An 18,605-nucleotide genomic window follows, 5' to 3' on the forward strand; every position below is an offset into this window, starting at 1 on the left:
CAACATCACTAGTTCTAAAAGAAACCTGCTGCCTTATTAAATATAACCCATTGACTTTGTTTTTGAGTTGTATTTTTGTCTCTGTATTGCATACACTTTTACACAGTAAATTTACATTTATTATTATTATTTACTCTGACAAAGTGGCTACTGCAGCAGTCTGCTATGAAAATGGGTGTATGAGTACAGAAAATGGAGAGTCATGAGTATTTTGATCTACATTTCCGAATGAAGAGGCGGTACTTGGTTGTAATGGAGCAAAGTTGAGTGAGAGTGTGTTCACTCAAATGTGGACCATGCACATATGGATGCAAGAGAAAATATGCCTGTGTGGAAGAGTACCATTTGCACTTAGTATAGCACAGATGCAAGTGCACACTGATGGTGATTGATGGTAGCAAACCATGTACACCAGTCTCTAAGAGATGTGTACAACTTCATATGCAGATGAATACAGGTATATGCATTTCTTCAGGGCATGCCTTCCTTGACCTATACACATCCAATTAACATGCAACATCCCATAAGGCCCAAAATGGGATGTGGTTACATTGTCGGCCATCGGGATCCCGGTGGTCAGGATACCAACGCCCGGACCACTGACAATGCCGACAGCTGGAATCCCGGCTAACAGGGGCTATTCCAACTCGTGGGTGTCCACGACACTGATAGAGTGGGAATAAAACCTGTGTCAAGCCCAGCAAGCTTCCAAGCCCGCAGCATGGCGAGTAAAGCAAGCCTGCAAGGGGCTTTGTTGCACTTGCCCCCCTGCCGTCAGCTGGCATACTATACCCAACCCAAAATATGTTTTGTCTTTATTTATTCTGCTTTCAATTGATTGAGCAAAAGACCAACAAAGATTTCGATAAACAAAAATAAATGAATATTCCTAATTAATAAAGCTTAGAAAACAAAGATGGTATTAAAGAAATAATGCTGAGAATAGAGAAGAAAAACACATGAAACATGTAATAACTTTCTTATACTTTTTTTTAAAAGCCTGTGGCCTTTCTTGTACTTTATCCTTGTTACTTGTGATTCAAGTTAATTCCATTGACCCTTGGGGAATTCTCATACTAGTTTTTGTTACTCATGAATTCATTGCTTTCTAGAATGAGTAATTGAACATTTACGTTATGGAACTCACTGTGGAAAATCCATGTTCATCAATTTATTTTTGGAGGTAATAGCAATGAAAGATATTACTTGTCTATTTGCAATGTGTATGTAGCCCCTGGGACCTGCATCTTTTGGAGCTGTACTAAAACATTTTTAGTTGTGCATCCACTGAATCCTGATAGCAATCTTCACAACCAAAGTCATAATCATGGCACAAGGGGGAATAAGGAGACAGCAATCTGCTATTTATCACTATGTGGGGTGGGGCCTCACAGGACCCCACACTTCAGTATGGTACTCGCCTTAATTGCCACTGTAGCACCTGTTCATGGATGCAAATGAATGCAGAAAGGCTCCCGACATCCTAAAAAATTGTGGATTGAATGTAATGATGTTGCCATGATACCAAAGAAAATGAGCCGATAGTTAAGAAAAGCTGTAGTATGTTTTTATGGGAGGTGGGGTATTAACCCTGGTGAAGGTTAGACAAAAAATATGAGTGAGGTGAAAATCTTTTACAATCTATTCCTAGGACAGAGAGGTGATTAGAGTTGATATTTTTAAGATTATTCCAATCCACATATTGAAACTGAATTTGTTCAATGGAAGAACCAATGTGTTTATTCTTACCCTGATTCTGTTCCTCAAAGCAGGAAGTACTGTTACATAGTGACAGCCAATGAAGTCCATCAGAGCTCATTACGTTAGCAGGGTACATACAACTCTAAATGAAGTTTTTTTGAGAGGGCATCTTTACTGTATATCTGTAAATCCTTCTATCAAAATATAGATTTATACATTTTGTTGATCTATTTTTTAACAATTTACCCTACATTAATAGGAGGCAGACTGGCACACCTGTTCTGCCATATGCTGTTTTCTATACAGTACCATTCTCCAAGTGGCTTTTAATTAAATTCCTTGAATGTTGCATTTCCACTGCTTTAGCATAGCTTTTGAGATCAGAACTGAGTCATTTACAACCTTATTATTATTAGAGATAGCCGGGTCCGGTTTTTACAAAACCAAACCCACCCGAACTTCGAGGATCTGAGGGGATCTGAGCCGATGCTCGGATTTTTCTGCCAGGCTCGGATTCCAAAATCCCCAGTGCTACTTAGGGTACTTTTGCCGAGTCTCTTTATGACCCCCAACTTCAGCTCTCGCAGAGTTACAGTACTTAGCAAGATTAATTATATTTATACAGTAGGTATGCTGCCCATACAGGAGCAAGCATTACAGTGGGCTTGTAGCACCCCTACCAAAGTTTTTTCACATATTCCCACTCCTACCATGTCCAAGCAGTCAGCATTTTGATAAATGATGGGATTGTATATACAGGAAACAAGACTTTAAGTATGTTCTCAGTAGTTCCCAGATTGGATGAACTGGTGAAATTTGTTGAAGTTTTATGAATCTTTCACTCCACATGACATTCACATACTTTTGACAGAGTGCATGACATACAGAAGTGTCACACACAGTACTTGTTATAATCTAGTATGGAGAAAGAAAGAAAGAAAGAAAGAAAGAAAGAAAGAAAGAAAGAAAGAAAGAAAGAAAGAAAGAAAGAAAGAAAGAAAGAAAGAAAGAAAGAAAATTAATTTTATTTTTTTTACTCATAAAACACTAACAGTTTTAGAATAATTAAAGGTTGTTAAATAAACTTATTTTAAATATTTAGGGAGTTCTGATGGGTGTTCCCTGCAGACAAATGCTATAAATTTACAGTCCTACTTACCTCAGTCACACCATAAATCAGAATGATTTGACCCTTTCTGCTTTAATTATGTAATATAAATGCCACCAAATGTGATATAGTGCAATGCAGGTTGGCATCCTGTGAAATGTGTAGCAAAGTGGCATTTGAAGATTGCTTCATCAGAACGGTGAATCAGTCCAGTTTTCCACCTCTCAAGATCCAGATTCACAAAATGTTGGTAAATGACTCAATATTTCTTCTGCCCCATCACATGCAGCATCATTCATTTTAAACTTTGGTCATAATTCAAGGTTGATCGCAAACACAAAATCTTCCTCTAATAGGCAAAACCATGTGCACTGCAGTTAGGGCAGATGTAACATGTGCAGAGAGAGTTAGATTTGGGTGGGGTGTGTTCAAACTTAAATCTAAATTGCAGTGTAAAAATAAAGCAGCCACTATTTATTCTGCACAGAAACAATAAAAGCCACTGCTGCACAGAAACAATATAACCCACTGCTGCTGCGAATTAGGCCCTTAATACGGTGGGTTTGGTGAGACGGCTCTGCAACAATAGTAAACTGTATGTGTCAGGTTTACACCAGGAAAATGACTTCTATCTCAATGCACTCAGTATACACCAAAAGTAATAAAGACATAGAAATCTTGCGGGGCAGTAGTAAATGCTAAAGTCACAGTGCCCAGTTTTAACACAATATTATACTGTATTGGAGAAAGAGCGCTATATAAATAAAATTATTATTATTATTATTATTATTAATGAAATGTCATAAACATAAAATAGAATGGTGTCTGGAGAATGTTATTCATAAATGCAAACTTACATTGTTAAAAATACAAATACTGTAATATACAAACTAAACACAAAAAAAAAATCAAATGGGAATATGCTTAACTGCCATTGTCATTATGCAAATTTCAACTTCTCTAGGTAAGTTGAACATTTGGTCATGACTTCAAATGATATAGAAGCCATACCATTGCTTTATATACTTTCAGTGTAAGTGGTCCAAGCACAATAAAACATTCAATAAATAGCAGTTATCATCATTATCATCATCATCATCATCATCATCATCATCTGTGAATGTTATCCATTAGCAAGAGATACTCAGGTCTACCTTGATAACGGTTTAACTAATACTCCTTTACTGTGCTTGTTCTAGGACATAGTACAGGTTGAGTATCCTATATCCAAATATTCCGAAATACGGAATATTCCGAAATACGGACTTTTTTGAGTGAGAGTGAGATAGTGAAACCTTTGTTTTTTGATGGCTCAATGTACACAAACTTTGTTTAATACACAAAGTTATTAAAAATATTGTATTAAATGACCTTCAGGCTGTGTGTATAAGGTGTATATTAAACATAAATGATTTGTGTGAATGTACACACACTTTGTTTAATGCACAAAGTTATAAAAAATATTGGCTAAAATTACCTTCAGGCTGTGTGTATAAGGTGTATATGAAACATAAATGAATTGTGTGACTGTCCACACACTTTGTTTAATGCACAAAGTTATAAAAAATATTGGCTAAAATGACCTTCAGGCTGTGTGTATAAGGTGTATATGTAACATAAGTGCATTCTGTGCTTAGATTTAGGTCCCATCACCATGATATCTCATTATGGTATGCAATTATTCCAAAATACGGAAAAATCCCATATCCAAAATACCTCTGGTCCCAAGCATTTTGGATAAGGGATACTCAACCTGTATAACAAGGCATAGGATAAGCATTAGATGCAAAAGAATCTGCTTATGGTGCACATACATGGTACAGATACATGGTTGGGCTGTCCCACAGGGGTACAGGGGAAACCCCCAGTGGTCCCACTGCCTGAGGGCCCACCTTCCCCTCTAGGGATCATGTTCCAGACTGTACATTTGAATGATCCATTATACACGGTGCATTATACTGTACTCACAGGACTATGGTGTATTTTCTACAGTGCATTGCTGTTATTAATTTGTTATTAATCTGGTACATTATCATGCATGCACTAGCAGTATTTACTATATATATCAAGTATTCCAGAGCATACACTCTTTATTGGGTAGCTAAGCCTCTCTGGCAGCTTGCCACACACCCTATAAATATTCACCACACCCCCAAGCATGGGGCCCTACCACTGCATTCCCCCGGGGGAGCCTTTATTTCCAAGGCTGACAATGCACAGAAATGCATATTTTCCATGACTATAGCATGTGTAACTGCTAAATACAGCCTATGTAAATACAAAAAAAAATGGATTTAGTTACTTAATTTTTCTGCCATTTTCCAACAGGTGGTTTTATTACTTATAGTTTTAAATCATCTCATAAAATGTAAACATAAAATAAAAATACAATTTAGGAAGGTTTGCAATACAGAAAGAAATTACAGGTAAAATTTGATGTTGACGATTCAGTATTCTTATTCACCGTATTAGCTGATACAGTAACTGTAGGAAGGAACTGTTTGTTGTGATTTATGGAATGAATATGTAATCTTAGTATATTAGAAATAAAAAAGTTTTTTGTGCACATTTTTTAAATGCAATTTACTTTATCATTATTTTATTTTCCAGTTAGTAAAATGTAATGAGAAATAGTTCTTGTTAATTTTTATTTTTTAGAACTTGCCGTATTCTTTCTTATTTATTACTTACCAAAAGTAAATTGTTTACAATAACTCCATTGCTATTGTAATTATACATTATTTATAATCTATTTTTTAAATCTCTCTTCCAACTTGCTTTGATTGTTTAATTATAGATGGCCTGTTACCATATGGGACAATAAGCTTTTTAATTACCAAGTTAAGAGTTCAAGGAAATATAAAAAAAAATTACTAAAATCCTTTTGGGCTATATACATAATGTGAAATTAAGATCAATCAAAGGAATGCATCACACAAATATTTGTGAAAATTGCTGTGTACAGTACATCTGTATAACTGAACATTCATGGAATAACCTGTATTAAAACATGTACTGTATATACTGTCCATATAAGTAACCTGCTGTGTAGGAATGATGTATCTAGTTGGTATTAATGTGACCAAAACATAGAAAAATAGAATTTGACGGCAGATAAGAACCACTTTGCCCATCTAGTTTATTCTTTAGGTAACCTCAACCCTTTTTGAACCTTAGTGATCTATTTACTAAGCCTTGGATGGAGATAAAGTTGACAGAGATAAAATACCAGCCAACCAGCTCCTGTCATTTTTCAAACCCAGCCTCTGAAATGTTAGTTAAGAGCAGATATTAATATGCCTATCCTAAGCATGTTTAAATTGCTCTACAGTCTTAGCCTCTACCACCTCTGATGGGAGGCTATTCCACTTATCCACTACCCAAAAGTTTAGTGGAATAAATGTCATTCTGTATCTGTGGCATGCTCCAGAAGTGTATGTTGGTGCATTAAATATACATTTTCTTGACCACCCAAAAAGTATTTGGGCAGCAAAGATTTGTTTAAAAAAACAAAGCAATTAAATCAAAGCAGAAATCGTGCTGCATATTGTCATTTTTTTGGGATCACTTTCTAGCTTTACCCAAGGTCTAAGAGATTACAATAGTCCAGTGCTGCAGTTTCATATTAAATTCAATTTAATAGCATCCAGTTCTTGTACTTTTAAAGATTTCACATATCGGATAGTCGTGTCTTACAGTATGTACTGTTAGATTTATGCAAGGAATAGCAGAAGATTTTCCTTGAGCTCTTGAAATGAGTTTTAGCGGTGTCTGAATTTTGCTTTTTAAAGTAAATGTGAGAGATTTTAGTTGATTTTAGACATTTTTATTTAGCAAAATCTACGCAACAGGTATTATTTATTAAAATTGATAGGTACTGTATATGCTGATTGGCTGCTTTGCACAACTTCTCCAATATTCCTGTATTTTCACTGCTTGATACATCAACCCCTATGTCACTAAATACATCTGAATTATGTTTCTTTAATCTAGGTATAGAAACATTTAGAACAGTGGGACCAATTTTGCAACGATGATGATAAATGGTGCGCCAGACAATCAGCTCCCAACTGTAATTTTTTTAAACACATGACAGTTAGGAGCTGAATACATGGCAGTTAGGAGCTGATTGTCTGGAACACAAGTTATCACACGCAACAAGTTTTATCATTCACAATGAGTTTTATCACTTGTTGATAAATAAGCCCCAGTATTTTACTACTTTAAATTTAGAAGTATTCATTTTTGATTCAGTGTAAACAACTTATAGTATGGACCCCTTATTATAATAATTTACTATATAAGTGAATTGCTTCTAAATTATTACTATGGATTTTAAAAGTATATTTTCCATCATCTCCTCTTCTCAATGCCTTTTTGTCAGTTTATCAATTAGGCAGATGTATTAATCTGGAGAAGGCATAAGGAAGTGATAAACCAGTGATAAGTGCATGGTGATAAACGCACCAGCCAATCATCTCCAATATGTAAATTAACAGGTAGGAGCTGATTGGCTGGTGCACTTATCACCTTGCACTTATCACTGGTTTATCACTTCCTTATGCCGTCTCCAGGCTTAATACATCTGCCCCAGCACTGTATTTAATTGTATAACTTTCAACTTATTTTATTTGCTTTGTTCATCCATAACCTAGTATCATCTTAATATAAAGAATTCTTCATTATAAAATATTTTTAACTGTAAAGCAAAATAACCCATGAAATGTTTTCAGCGGTAACATTTTCTGAAAGGTGTCTATGAACAGGTAACCTGTAGATCCACAGATGTACAACAATACACGCTATAACATATATGTGTGATTTGGTGCATGACTGCCCTTGACTGTAGGTGACCGTCTAGTTAAATCTATTGTATTTGGCAATTGGTTAATATTTTCCATTTCCTCTTTTCCAGGCTGTGTGGAGGAAACTTGGAGATGCTGCAGGTTCATGTCCTGGAATTAGACATCTCACTGGCAATCAATATAAAGGACCAATGTAGTAAAAGAAAATATTTGATGAGCCCTTCTGAAGATAAAATGACAATAAAATATTCTCAAAGAAGAGTCAATCACAAATGCTAAGCCCCAGGCAGAGAGGCCTGTCTGAATTTATCACTGTATAGATTGATTACATTAAACTGGCACAACTTGTCTAAGATTACCTTTAAAGCAGCAATGATGTCCTTTGGAATAAAAGACACTTACTATTTCTATAGCACATTATACAAAATATCTTTTGATGATGGCACAGTTGATTGAAACCAAAAGATCAATAAATATTAACTAGAAAATATGTTCCAGTCCAGCAACAGATATACATGATAAAAGACTAACCCTAGTGAAGTTGAAAAAGTTATTGTAGCACTACAGAAATGCTTAAATAGTCTATTATTAACATAGTTATGGTAAGTTGACGTAACTAAAACTATTAGATTAAAGTATTCATTTGTTATTTACACTGTAAAAAGTACAATACTATTAATGTCAGGCATCGGGAGTATATCTCCCATATCAGTAAAGAAAATCTTATACAGGTTGAGTATCCCTTATCCAAAATGCTTGGGACCAGAGGTATTTTGGATATGGGATTTTTCCGTATTTTGGAATAATTGCATACCATAATGAGATATCATGGTGATGGGACCTAAATCTAAGCACAGAATGCATTTATGTTACATATACACCTTATACACACAGCCTGAAGGTAATTTTAGCCAATATTTTTTATAACTTTGTGCATTAAACAAAGTGTGTCTACATTCACACAATTCATTTATGTTTCATATACACCTTATATACACAGCCTGAAGGTCATTTAATACAATATTTGTAATAACTTTGTGTATTAAACAAAGTTTGTGTACATTGAGCCATCAGAAAACAAAGGTTTCACTATCTCACTCTCACTCAAAAAAGTCCGTATTTCGGAATATTCCGTATTTCGGAATATTTGGATATGGGATACTCAACCTGTACTTTACACACTACACCATTATAACAGCTTTTAAAAATGTATAATAAAAAGGCTTCCTTTTTGTTCCTACCTGTATATTTATTCTAAAAATGGTGCTGCACAATTATAATGTGGGCATGCCAAAGTGCTCAAGCTTTTATTGATTTTTTTTTTTAAATAATGTATTACCTGGTTCGTTGTGTTTTGAGGTGCTAAGATTCTACTGTTTCCTTTCAGGGAGTATAATCTCAAACAGAAGATAATATTGATATTAATTTACGTCTAATAAATTGAAAAACATTTTTATATAATTTACATACTTTAAGATAAACATTGGGACCACTTTTGACTTTCAGATATAAAATGCAATTTTATTTCAAAAATTAATTTTGAAAATTCAAATGACGGTGGTAATTTATATTCTGTTTTGGTTTTCATTTTTCTATTAATTGAAAAAAAAATCTAAAATTGCACTGTGTTTATGAAATTATGCCTTTCTAGCGTAGAATTCATTTAAAGAAATAATTTCAAATAATCAAAGCATGTCCTTCCTTTATTGAACTGCTAAATGCTTTTAATCAGATTGCCTGAGTATCGACCAAGAGGTGCCATAGATATGTGTAGTTGGGTTTCTTCATATGTGAAAACCATTAGATTGTGTGTAGTTAAATGCTTTGATAGATGTTTGATGTGTTCAAATGCTATGATAGTTTATTGTATGAATGTGCAACAGGCTTGTTAAAATACATAGTTGTTTATTTTTCCACTTTAAGTATATAATGGGAATGCAACAATCTTCTATTTTTAAATATATTTTATAGTACAGTAAAAATACAATATCTCAGCTAAGTATCACTTCAATTTTAAATGCTATAGTACACATGAATATACGTATGTATATATGTATATATACAAATGTATATATATGTATATATATATATATATATATATATATATATATCTTTAGTTATAGTATGAGGCTAAAGGCTATCACAATGAGAAGCACATTTGGAGATCAGATTCTGGTAGATCTGAAAGGGCAGACCTGATAAAAGAATATGAGATGGTAGCATGTGATGGAATCAAATCTGTGCTTAACCAATCGTGTCTCTTTCTATATTGACCGCATACCCCTCTGTTACAAATCCCTATAACCTAATTGGTGTAAATGCAGCAACTCAGCTTTATAATATGCTTGGAAAATTTTAACTGGAACATAATTGCTTCAGGCCAATACTCCTAAAACTGCAAAGTTTGATTAATATGTACATGCAATGTACTGCAGCACACAGTGTTGATATCCTGCCAAAATTTAGGGCTGTATCCTATTAGCTGCGGTAAATTTCCACAGCTAATGGATTCCTCTGGGGCAATACTATTAGCCCCATAGCCCGGAATTTATCTGGGATTTTGCTTTGCATGCCTCAGGCACGTGAAGCAAAATCCCCAATAAGCAGCCCCAGGAGACCCGTTTTCTGACGGTAACACATGAGTCTGCAAACTTATCACATATACCATGTGTTATCACCCGATAATGGGTGATTTACAGCGTGGTTAATTGTATTATCAGGCTACAGATGGAGCCGCGCTCATCTGAGCTGCTCCATCGCAAACGAGCACTCCCAGCGTGACCAGGTGATACGTCCGCCTAGTCACGCCGGGAGTGCACAGGGACGCGCCCATTCAAATGAATGGGATGCGTTTACATCATGGGCGCATGCACCCAGTTGGAGACGGAGACACAGAGTCCTAGGTGCGCCTAGGCACAGACAGCATAGTGTATAAAGCCCGTTATTACAGTGCGGTATATCACTGCATGTAATATGAAACCGCCCTTAGTTTGATTTAACATTTGATTTTGAGAAAAATTGTCACTAGGTGCCATAATGTTACTACAGTATCATATTAATGAGCATACAGAACCATAGTAAAAAAAATGCATACGTTTCTATCAACACACATGTTCTGTAACTTAGTTGAATTATAAAAGCACAACAGTTACAAAAATCCAATTTTTCCCAATATACAGCCACGAGCAGTCATATTTTGTATTGTTGAATATGTATTTTGTACATAATTAAAATAATTATATATTAAACAGTTTTTTTCAAGTATATCATTAGTCTTCATTGTAATGAAATAAGCTTTATAATGTACAGTTTTCCGGAGGAAAATATGAGACTATGTTTAAATAGAGATGTAATAGGAGTTATATTTTAGGGGCCTTAATCATAAAACTGTTTAAGATTGATCATTGTACAATATACAGTATAAAAACACAGACAGGTGATTGATAACATCACCATTGAGCGTAAACTTATACGTTAATGTGCATATGTATTTCAAATGACCCTGTTATCCAATGTAAATGAAAAAAATGATTTTTAGTTACTGTGGGGCAGATATATTAAGCCTGGGGAAGATATAAAACAATGATTACTGGAAGGTGATAACGCACCAGCCAATCATTACGGGTTTGCAAAATGACAGTTAGGAGCTGATTGGCTGGTGCTTTATCACCTTCCACTTATCACTGCTTTATCACACCTCCAGGCTTAATACATCTGCCCCAGTGTTTTATATCTACATTTATTTAAATCATTACTAAAACTTGCTGCGCTTCTCGCTCTGGTCTGTATAGGAAGTTAATGCTAAAATAATCAAATCTTACAGAGATGAAGACAATGGATGTAAATAAAAAAAGGAACTAGGTGTAATAGCTTTACTTTAAAGTTTATACAGCCCTCACATCACATCAACACAGGGATTTCAAAAAGACCCTCTGCAGTGACTGTGTGCTAAGCAAGTCTCCCCGCAGAGAATGTGTGCTAAGTAATATGACAACATCATTATATTTAAAGACTTCCTTTACATGAACTAAAACAACATCTGTTATGTACTTATCTACATTAAGTGTTGTCCCTCGCTGGCCTCCCAGTGTTGCAGAGGAGATCGGTAGCCAGAGACATTGTTTACTGCAGAGGGACTTTCAGAACTACCTGTATAAACCATTCAATAATATATGTACTAGAGGGTGTATTGTCACAACAAATAATAAAACTAAACAGGCAGGCATATTGTACCCCCTTCTCTCAATGCCCTTGTGGGTATGTGACAGCTGCAATACATGCTATAACTTTTCATTTTAGGCTTCCAACAAAAAATTTGGTACAAATGATTAGTTATTGAAACTGTGACACCCATGAAACATTACGATATATATATATATATATATATATATATATATATATATATTTATTCCAGGAAAAGGGCACTCAATTCATTATCCAACAATACTCAATTTATTGAATTCCGGTAGAATTACACTAAAAATCCATTATGATGGCTCAGTTCAGACATTGAAATCATCCATCCAAACTCTCTTAAGCAATGCATATGCCTCTTAATTCCATCAAAGTGCATCAATGCAATATATACAAAAAGTCAGCACTTATCAATCTGTCGACTTCGGTCATAACATGACCGTTCTAGACTCCTGCATCATGTCAAATACCACCACTGCAGCCAAAAGCCATCCACACACCAACAGCCAAATGCTAACTTTAAATACCTGAATGTTAAATTGCCTAAACCTCTGCAGGTGTGCTGCACCCCTGTGCGCATGCACCACTCACAGCCAATTGCATTGTAATAACAAAGTATACCAGCTGCCGTGTTTAGAAACAAAGTAACAGTGAGCTGCAATATGGCCGCGACAGGACTTCCAGCTGCGGCACCTCACGTGACATCCAATGGGGACGTCACTGCTTTAACATGGCTTCTATTCTGGCGCGCTGTACCCGGAAATCCGGGAGTGGCTGCAATGTGAGTTAAAGCAGTGTATAGGTATAAAGGTGTGCGATAGGTTGTTTGCACACATATCACTCTTTACTGTCATTGGTAAAAGGGGTGATTTATTCAGTTGCAAAAAGGGATGATTATCAGCTTCCCGGCCATGGTGGCAGTATTTATGAAAAAGCACAATTTGTGAACTGTTCTAACATTGTGCCCCAACCATACAGTCAGTTGAAATGCAGGATCCTGTCCCATGTTCTTTCTATTTCAAATATATAAAAGCAGGGCTCTATGAAAAATGCATGGCTGTATTGTATTGAACACAAAAGGCCAGTAAAGTGGTACACTTCTCTAACACTTGAGGAAAAGCAATTTTCCATTTTACCCCAGACAGTTCTAAGAGCAGCCACCTACAGTTTCTATTGTGATGGCAATTATAAAAGAAAAATGGAAGGTTGCTGCAAGAACATAGAACGTGATGTCTTCTATGCGAAATCACTTCCTTTCAACAGTTTAAAGACTAATATTGCAAATGTTCTCAAAAATGTATAGAAAACTTTCATTGTATACACAAACTGTTGATTAATCCCAGCTATCCATATATCTTATTATAGTCTGTCTCTGTCCCACACATAACATTTATAGAGCAACTTAGAGACACAGGTTTAATAGATATTTAAAGAAATATTGTAACATTCACAATGTGCTATAGTGTACTAAATACAGTCCTTATACCCTGACTGGGAGTAATGGTATTTGTCACTGAACAGTTTCTGTCTGTGTACTGATGGAACTAAATATCCCATGTCATCCATTTCAGACTGCACAATGCTCTCTCTGCAATATCTTATAATATGACTTTTGATAGTACAGGTATGTCTCTCCTTTATAAGATAGGTTTCCTTATAACACATCTGTCTAAAATAGCAATATTTAAGTAACCATTTTGAGTATACCAAACCAAGGCAAATAAAGTTACAATTCAGAAATATACATACATTATTCTGATAGATAAAAGTAAATTGTTATATAAATCCACTTGCATTATAGTATGAATTGTTTGTTGTTAACAATGAACAAACCAAATAAACTAAATACATCTGGAAGAAAGACCTGACAAATGCAAGAGATTGCATGATATCAATCTAATACACAATATTAGTGTAATTAGCTAGTCCAGTGTTTCACATACACTTTATAATTATATAATATAATATAATTATAATATAATCACTTTATAATAGTGATCTCACAATTACACACACATATACAGTTATACATGCAGGAATATATATATATATATGTGTGTGTATATATATATATATATATATATTTATATGTATACACACACACACACACACACACACACACACACACACACACGCCTCTATTGATTTTTATACAATATCTATCTGTCTATCTATCTATCTATCTATCTATCTATCTATCTATCTATCTACCTATCTATCCAGATTTAGGGGACTTTTCTATATGTATAAAGCACAGTGACTTACTACTTTGATATCACTACTAGTATGCTAAATGCTATAGTATGCTATAGATGTAAAACGTACAATGTAATAGTTGAATAAAAATTCCACCTATAACTGGGAATAAAATAAAATACTAAACATTACTTACCAGTGCTCCATTGATTCAGAGAATCAGCAGGTCTTATGATGTATCTACCGGTCTTGAGAATTAGATCTTTTCTCCTGCCCTGACAGGCCATTGTTGTGTTTTTCAAAGCTCTCAGTTTCTAATTGAGATACTGTAAATGGGAAGTTCACTGGAGAATGGCCTTGAGAGGGCCTATTAGATTCTTCAGGGTACCTGACAACAAGCCACATAGGCAGAGAGTAGGTAAGTAACATTTGCCATTTTATTTAGTGTCACTTACTGTAGTTCTATCCAAATCAAAATTTTTAGCTTTCAGTGGAAACAGATTTTAATTGTTGCCTTAATTAGGAATATACTGAAAACCACCTGCTAAGGAAATAGAAATGATAAATAAGGGGATGTGGTTAGGAAACCAGATCCCGCCATTGGTACGCTGAATTCTGGGATCCCGGCTGCCAGTACAGTATACCCAACACTAAATAAGTAACGTCAAAACATATATTTAGTAATCATAACATGCCCAAAACTAGATACAGACTAAACAATTTTCATGAAAATCTAATCTAATTTAAAAAAATAATAATCGTAAAATCGCAGAATTTGGGGGTATTTTTGTTCCTATAGTATAATTAACCTAAATAACATTTATTTCCACTCATTTCCAGTCAATTTTGACCACCTCACATCTCACAATAATGTTTTCATCCAGTTTAGGCCAAAAGGTTGCACCAAGGTAGCTGGATGACTAAGCTAAGCGACAACAGTGGGCGGCACAAACATGTGGCACTTAAACTTCCATTGCAGCACATCTAGGAAACAGAATGACACTGTAATGACAATAAACTATACAAATGTTTGTCATCACAGTCAGCATTGCTCCAAACAGCACATAATTCAAAGAAAAGAAGTGCATGATGGAATTGTCCTTGGGCCCTACCACCCACCCATATGTTTTATATATTAAACAGGACAAGTATCCTTTCAGCGACAGGGACTGTCACTTGTGGATAAAATTATTGGTTTATTGGATCTCCACAAAACTATTTTTTAAAAGGACTACCTCCGATACGTAATGACTCTGAGGATGTTGATGATGAGGTGTTAATTACATTACAATATTGTACAATAAATTTCATGTCTTCGCCACAAATAACAACATGGAGGAGGTGCTTAGATAGCTAACGACCCTACCTCTACTAACTTTGGCCTCACAAATGGAGCAGATGCTTTCACAAACATTGTCAGGTAAAAATAATTCCACACCCAAGAGGTGGCTGTTTTGGTCTTATGCCCAGGCATCGCAATGGCCTTCTTTATTCATGGTCAACAACTGCAGCCACCGGTGGCTGACTTACACAAACAACATCATCAACCTCCTTAGTGTCAGATAGTAGTAGTACACACATACAGTATCCCCATCATCCTGTTACACTTCCACACATGAATCCTCAATTTCTGTTATGTCCTCCTCATCAGATTCATCACCATATTTACTTGTAGTGCTCCCCACATGTGCAGATGGTTCAGAAATGGCGGTAGGAGGTGAAAGAGGCTTCTCTATGAGGACAGTGTGAGAAAAGTCAGACTCACACATAGCTGACATGGACACCCCTAAACATTCCTCAAGAACGTCTGATGGCTCTGATTCTAAATGCACAGTTTGCCTTACTGCCTCTGCAGCTAACTTTCCTTTTGATTGTTTCTTCTTTACCACCGTAAAATTAAATGATTTTACAAGCCCTAACTTTAGCCCTCTCTGCCCCTGGCATAGGCCTTAGTAGAGGATACTGAGGGACTTGTATCATCATAGCTGGTGTCAGCACCTGCACCACTAGTAGTATGTGCTTCCTGCTCTCCTCTTGTTCATCCTCCATATCTATCCACAAACACTAATGAAGTAGGGTACAGCACACATCACAATTTCAACAAAAAAGTACCACCTTCACTGTCTAAGTATGAGTCAGAAATAGTAATCAAACACTGCAGTTTAATTTCACCAACAGTGTCGCACAATATGTGTATGAGTCAGAAATAGTGAGTGAACACTGCAGTTGACCTTCATCAACAGTGTCGCACAATACATGTATGAGTAAGAAATAAAATATATTACTGTGGTACCTCCTTTACCCACAGCGTCACACAATACATATGTGCATTAGAAATAGTGATCGAACACTATGGTTGACCATTACCAACAGTGTTGCACATTACGTGTATGAGTAGGAAATAATATACTGCAGTCTGATCGGAAGTCACAGTACTTATGAAAATATAATAACATTGTATACTACATTGGGGTACAGCACAAACAATAATATTTTTGTAATTATATTTTTAGGCATTTTGTTTTTAGCTTTTATTATTTAAATTTTACACTGGGGAGGAGCCTATGGATGGATGCACATATCACCCATTTTTCAGATACAGCAGACAGAGTACCTGCCTGGCAGGGCTGTTTCTAGACAATTTGGCTCCCAGTGCGAGATTTAAAAATGCACGCCCCCCCCTATGACATAAAAAAAAATGTGCCCCCAGATTAAAAAACAAACAAAAACCTTGGGCATGTAGGTGCGTGCTGCTGACAAGAGGGCGTGACCTCGCTAAAATGGACGTGGCCTCATCTTAAAAGACTACCTTACACCCCAGTTTTTGACCCTGCACCAACAGATCATGGCAGCCATAGGAAAAAAAAAATTCTACCATATTAAGCCCCACACAGTAATGCCCACTGCACCATATTATGCCACACACCGCAATGCCCTTGATACATTAAATCCCCACATTACGGCAGACAGAGTCCCCATTTTCCACATTACGACAGGCAAGTGTCCTCATTTTCCACATTACGGCAGTCAAGTATCCCCATTTTCCACATTACGGCAGGCAAGAGTCCCCAGTTTACACATTACGGCAGGCAAGAGTTCCCATTTTACATATTATGGCAGGCAAGTGTCCCCATTTTACACATTATGGCAGGCAAGTGTCCCCTTTTTACACATTACGGCAGGTGTCCCCATTTTACACATTATGGCAGGCAAGTGAGAGAGAGATTGAGAGAGACAGAGAGTTACTATACTTACAGAGGCGATTCCCGCTCTTCGACTCCTCTCCAGTCGCTCCTCGTGCCGGCCGCATCTCCCTCTTCCTCTTCGTAACTTGGGTCCCCTTTTCCTGAGTACCCTACTCCGGGGGGGGGGGGGGGGGGGGGTCGGAGTTTCGTGGAATGACGCGGTTGCATTGTGACATCACAATGCAACTGCGTCATTCTGCAAAACTCCGCCCCCCAAACGGGGTACTCGGGACGAGGGAGGATGGGGAAGAAGGGAGCCACAGTCATTGCAGCGGCAGGTGCCCATGTGATTGCACGGCGCGCCAGCCACAAGAAACGGCCCTGCCTCCTGGACAGATACAGCAGGGGACCCATTTCAGATACAGCAGACAGAGCACCTTTTACAGATACAGCTGACAGAGCACCCCGCCTGGACTGATACAACAGAGTACCCCATCTGGATACAGCAGAGCACCCCTTTAAGATACAGCAGACAGAGCACCCCTTTTTCAGATACTGCAGACAGATCACCCCTTTTTCAGATACAGCAGACAGATCACGCCTTTCAGATACAGCTGACAGAGCATTCTTTTCAGATACAGCTGACAGAGCCCCTCCTGGACTGATACAGCAGAGCACCACGCCTGGACTGATACAGCAGAGCACCCCTTTAGGATACAGCATACAGAGCACCCCTTTTTGAGATATAGCTAACAGAGCACTTCACCTGGACTGATACAGCAGAGCACCCCTTTAAGATACAGAAGACAGATAACCCCTTATTCAGATACAGCAGACAGAGCACCCGCTCCACGCCAGACAATATAGTACGGAGACAGACACATCCATTCAGTACACTCTCCACAGCTGGAGTGAAGATGGCACCAATCGCCAGGGACCTTTGTAGAATCCAAAACCCGCGAGAATCCAACAGCAGGATGATGACGTTCAGCCTCAATTTGGGATCTGAGTAAGGCGGGAAGTCCCACGCCGGACTCGGATTCCAAAGTTCGGGTGGGTACTCATTTCTATTTGGAGTCGAAAGGATAATTTAGAACTAAACAATTTTAGGGTAGTGTGTATGCTCAATTTGGTTGGTAAGAATCGGTCAATGTGGGGCAAAATGTTAGTGTGTACCTAGCTTTAGATAGCTTACTCTACAATAATAAATTCATATTTTGGAGTCAAACTTGAATGTGCATGAGATTTTATACAAATAAATTGTAATCCATAATAAGTGACAGATTCTCTTTGGTTGCTATTAGTTACAGCAGCTTAACACCCAGAGTCATGTGACAAGCCCCATAATGTAGTAATTTCACAAGGATTCAAATAATGTATTAAAATTAGAACATCAAAAAGTTATTTGCAAAAATT

The 18,605-nt window shown here is 36.7% G+C and overlaps 1 protein-coding gene across 1 annotated transcript in view; it reads left to right on the plus strand.

Moving 5' to 3' along the window:
* CCDC85A (coiled-coil domain containing 85A) overlaps nt 1-9,102 on the plus strand; it is a 569,250-nt gene extending 560,148 nt beyond the window's left edge. The window contains exon 3 of the mRNA XM_063918201.1: nt 7,725-9,102. Within this exon, the coding sequence (XP_063774271.1) occupies nt 7,725-7,774 (50 nt within the window). The 3' untranslated portion in view covers nt 7,775-9,102. The remainder of the gene's footprint in view (nt 1-7,724) is intronic.
* Nucleotides 9,103-18,605: the final 9,503 nt, after the last annotated feature.

Source organism: Pseudophryne corroboree, chromosome 4 (genome assembly GCF_028390025.1).
Source record: "Pseudophryne corroboree isolate aPseCor3 chromosome 4, aPseCor3.hap2, whole genome shotgun sequence".
In the NCBI taxonomy this organism is placed as follows: domain Eukaryota; kingdom Metazoa; phylum Chordata; class Amphibia; order Anura; family Myobatrachidae; genus Pseudophryne; species Pseudophryne corroboree.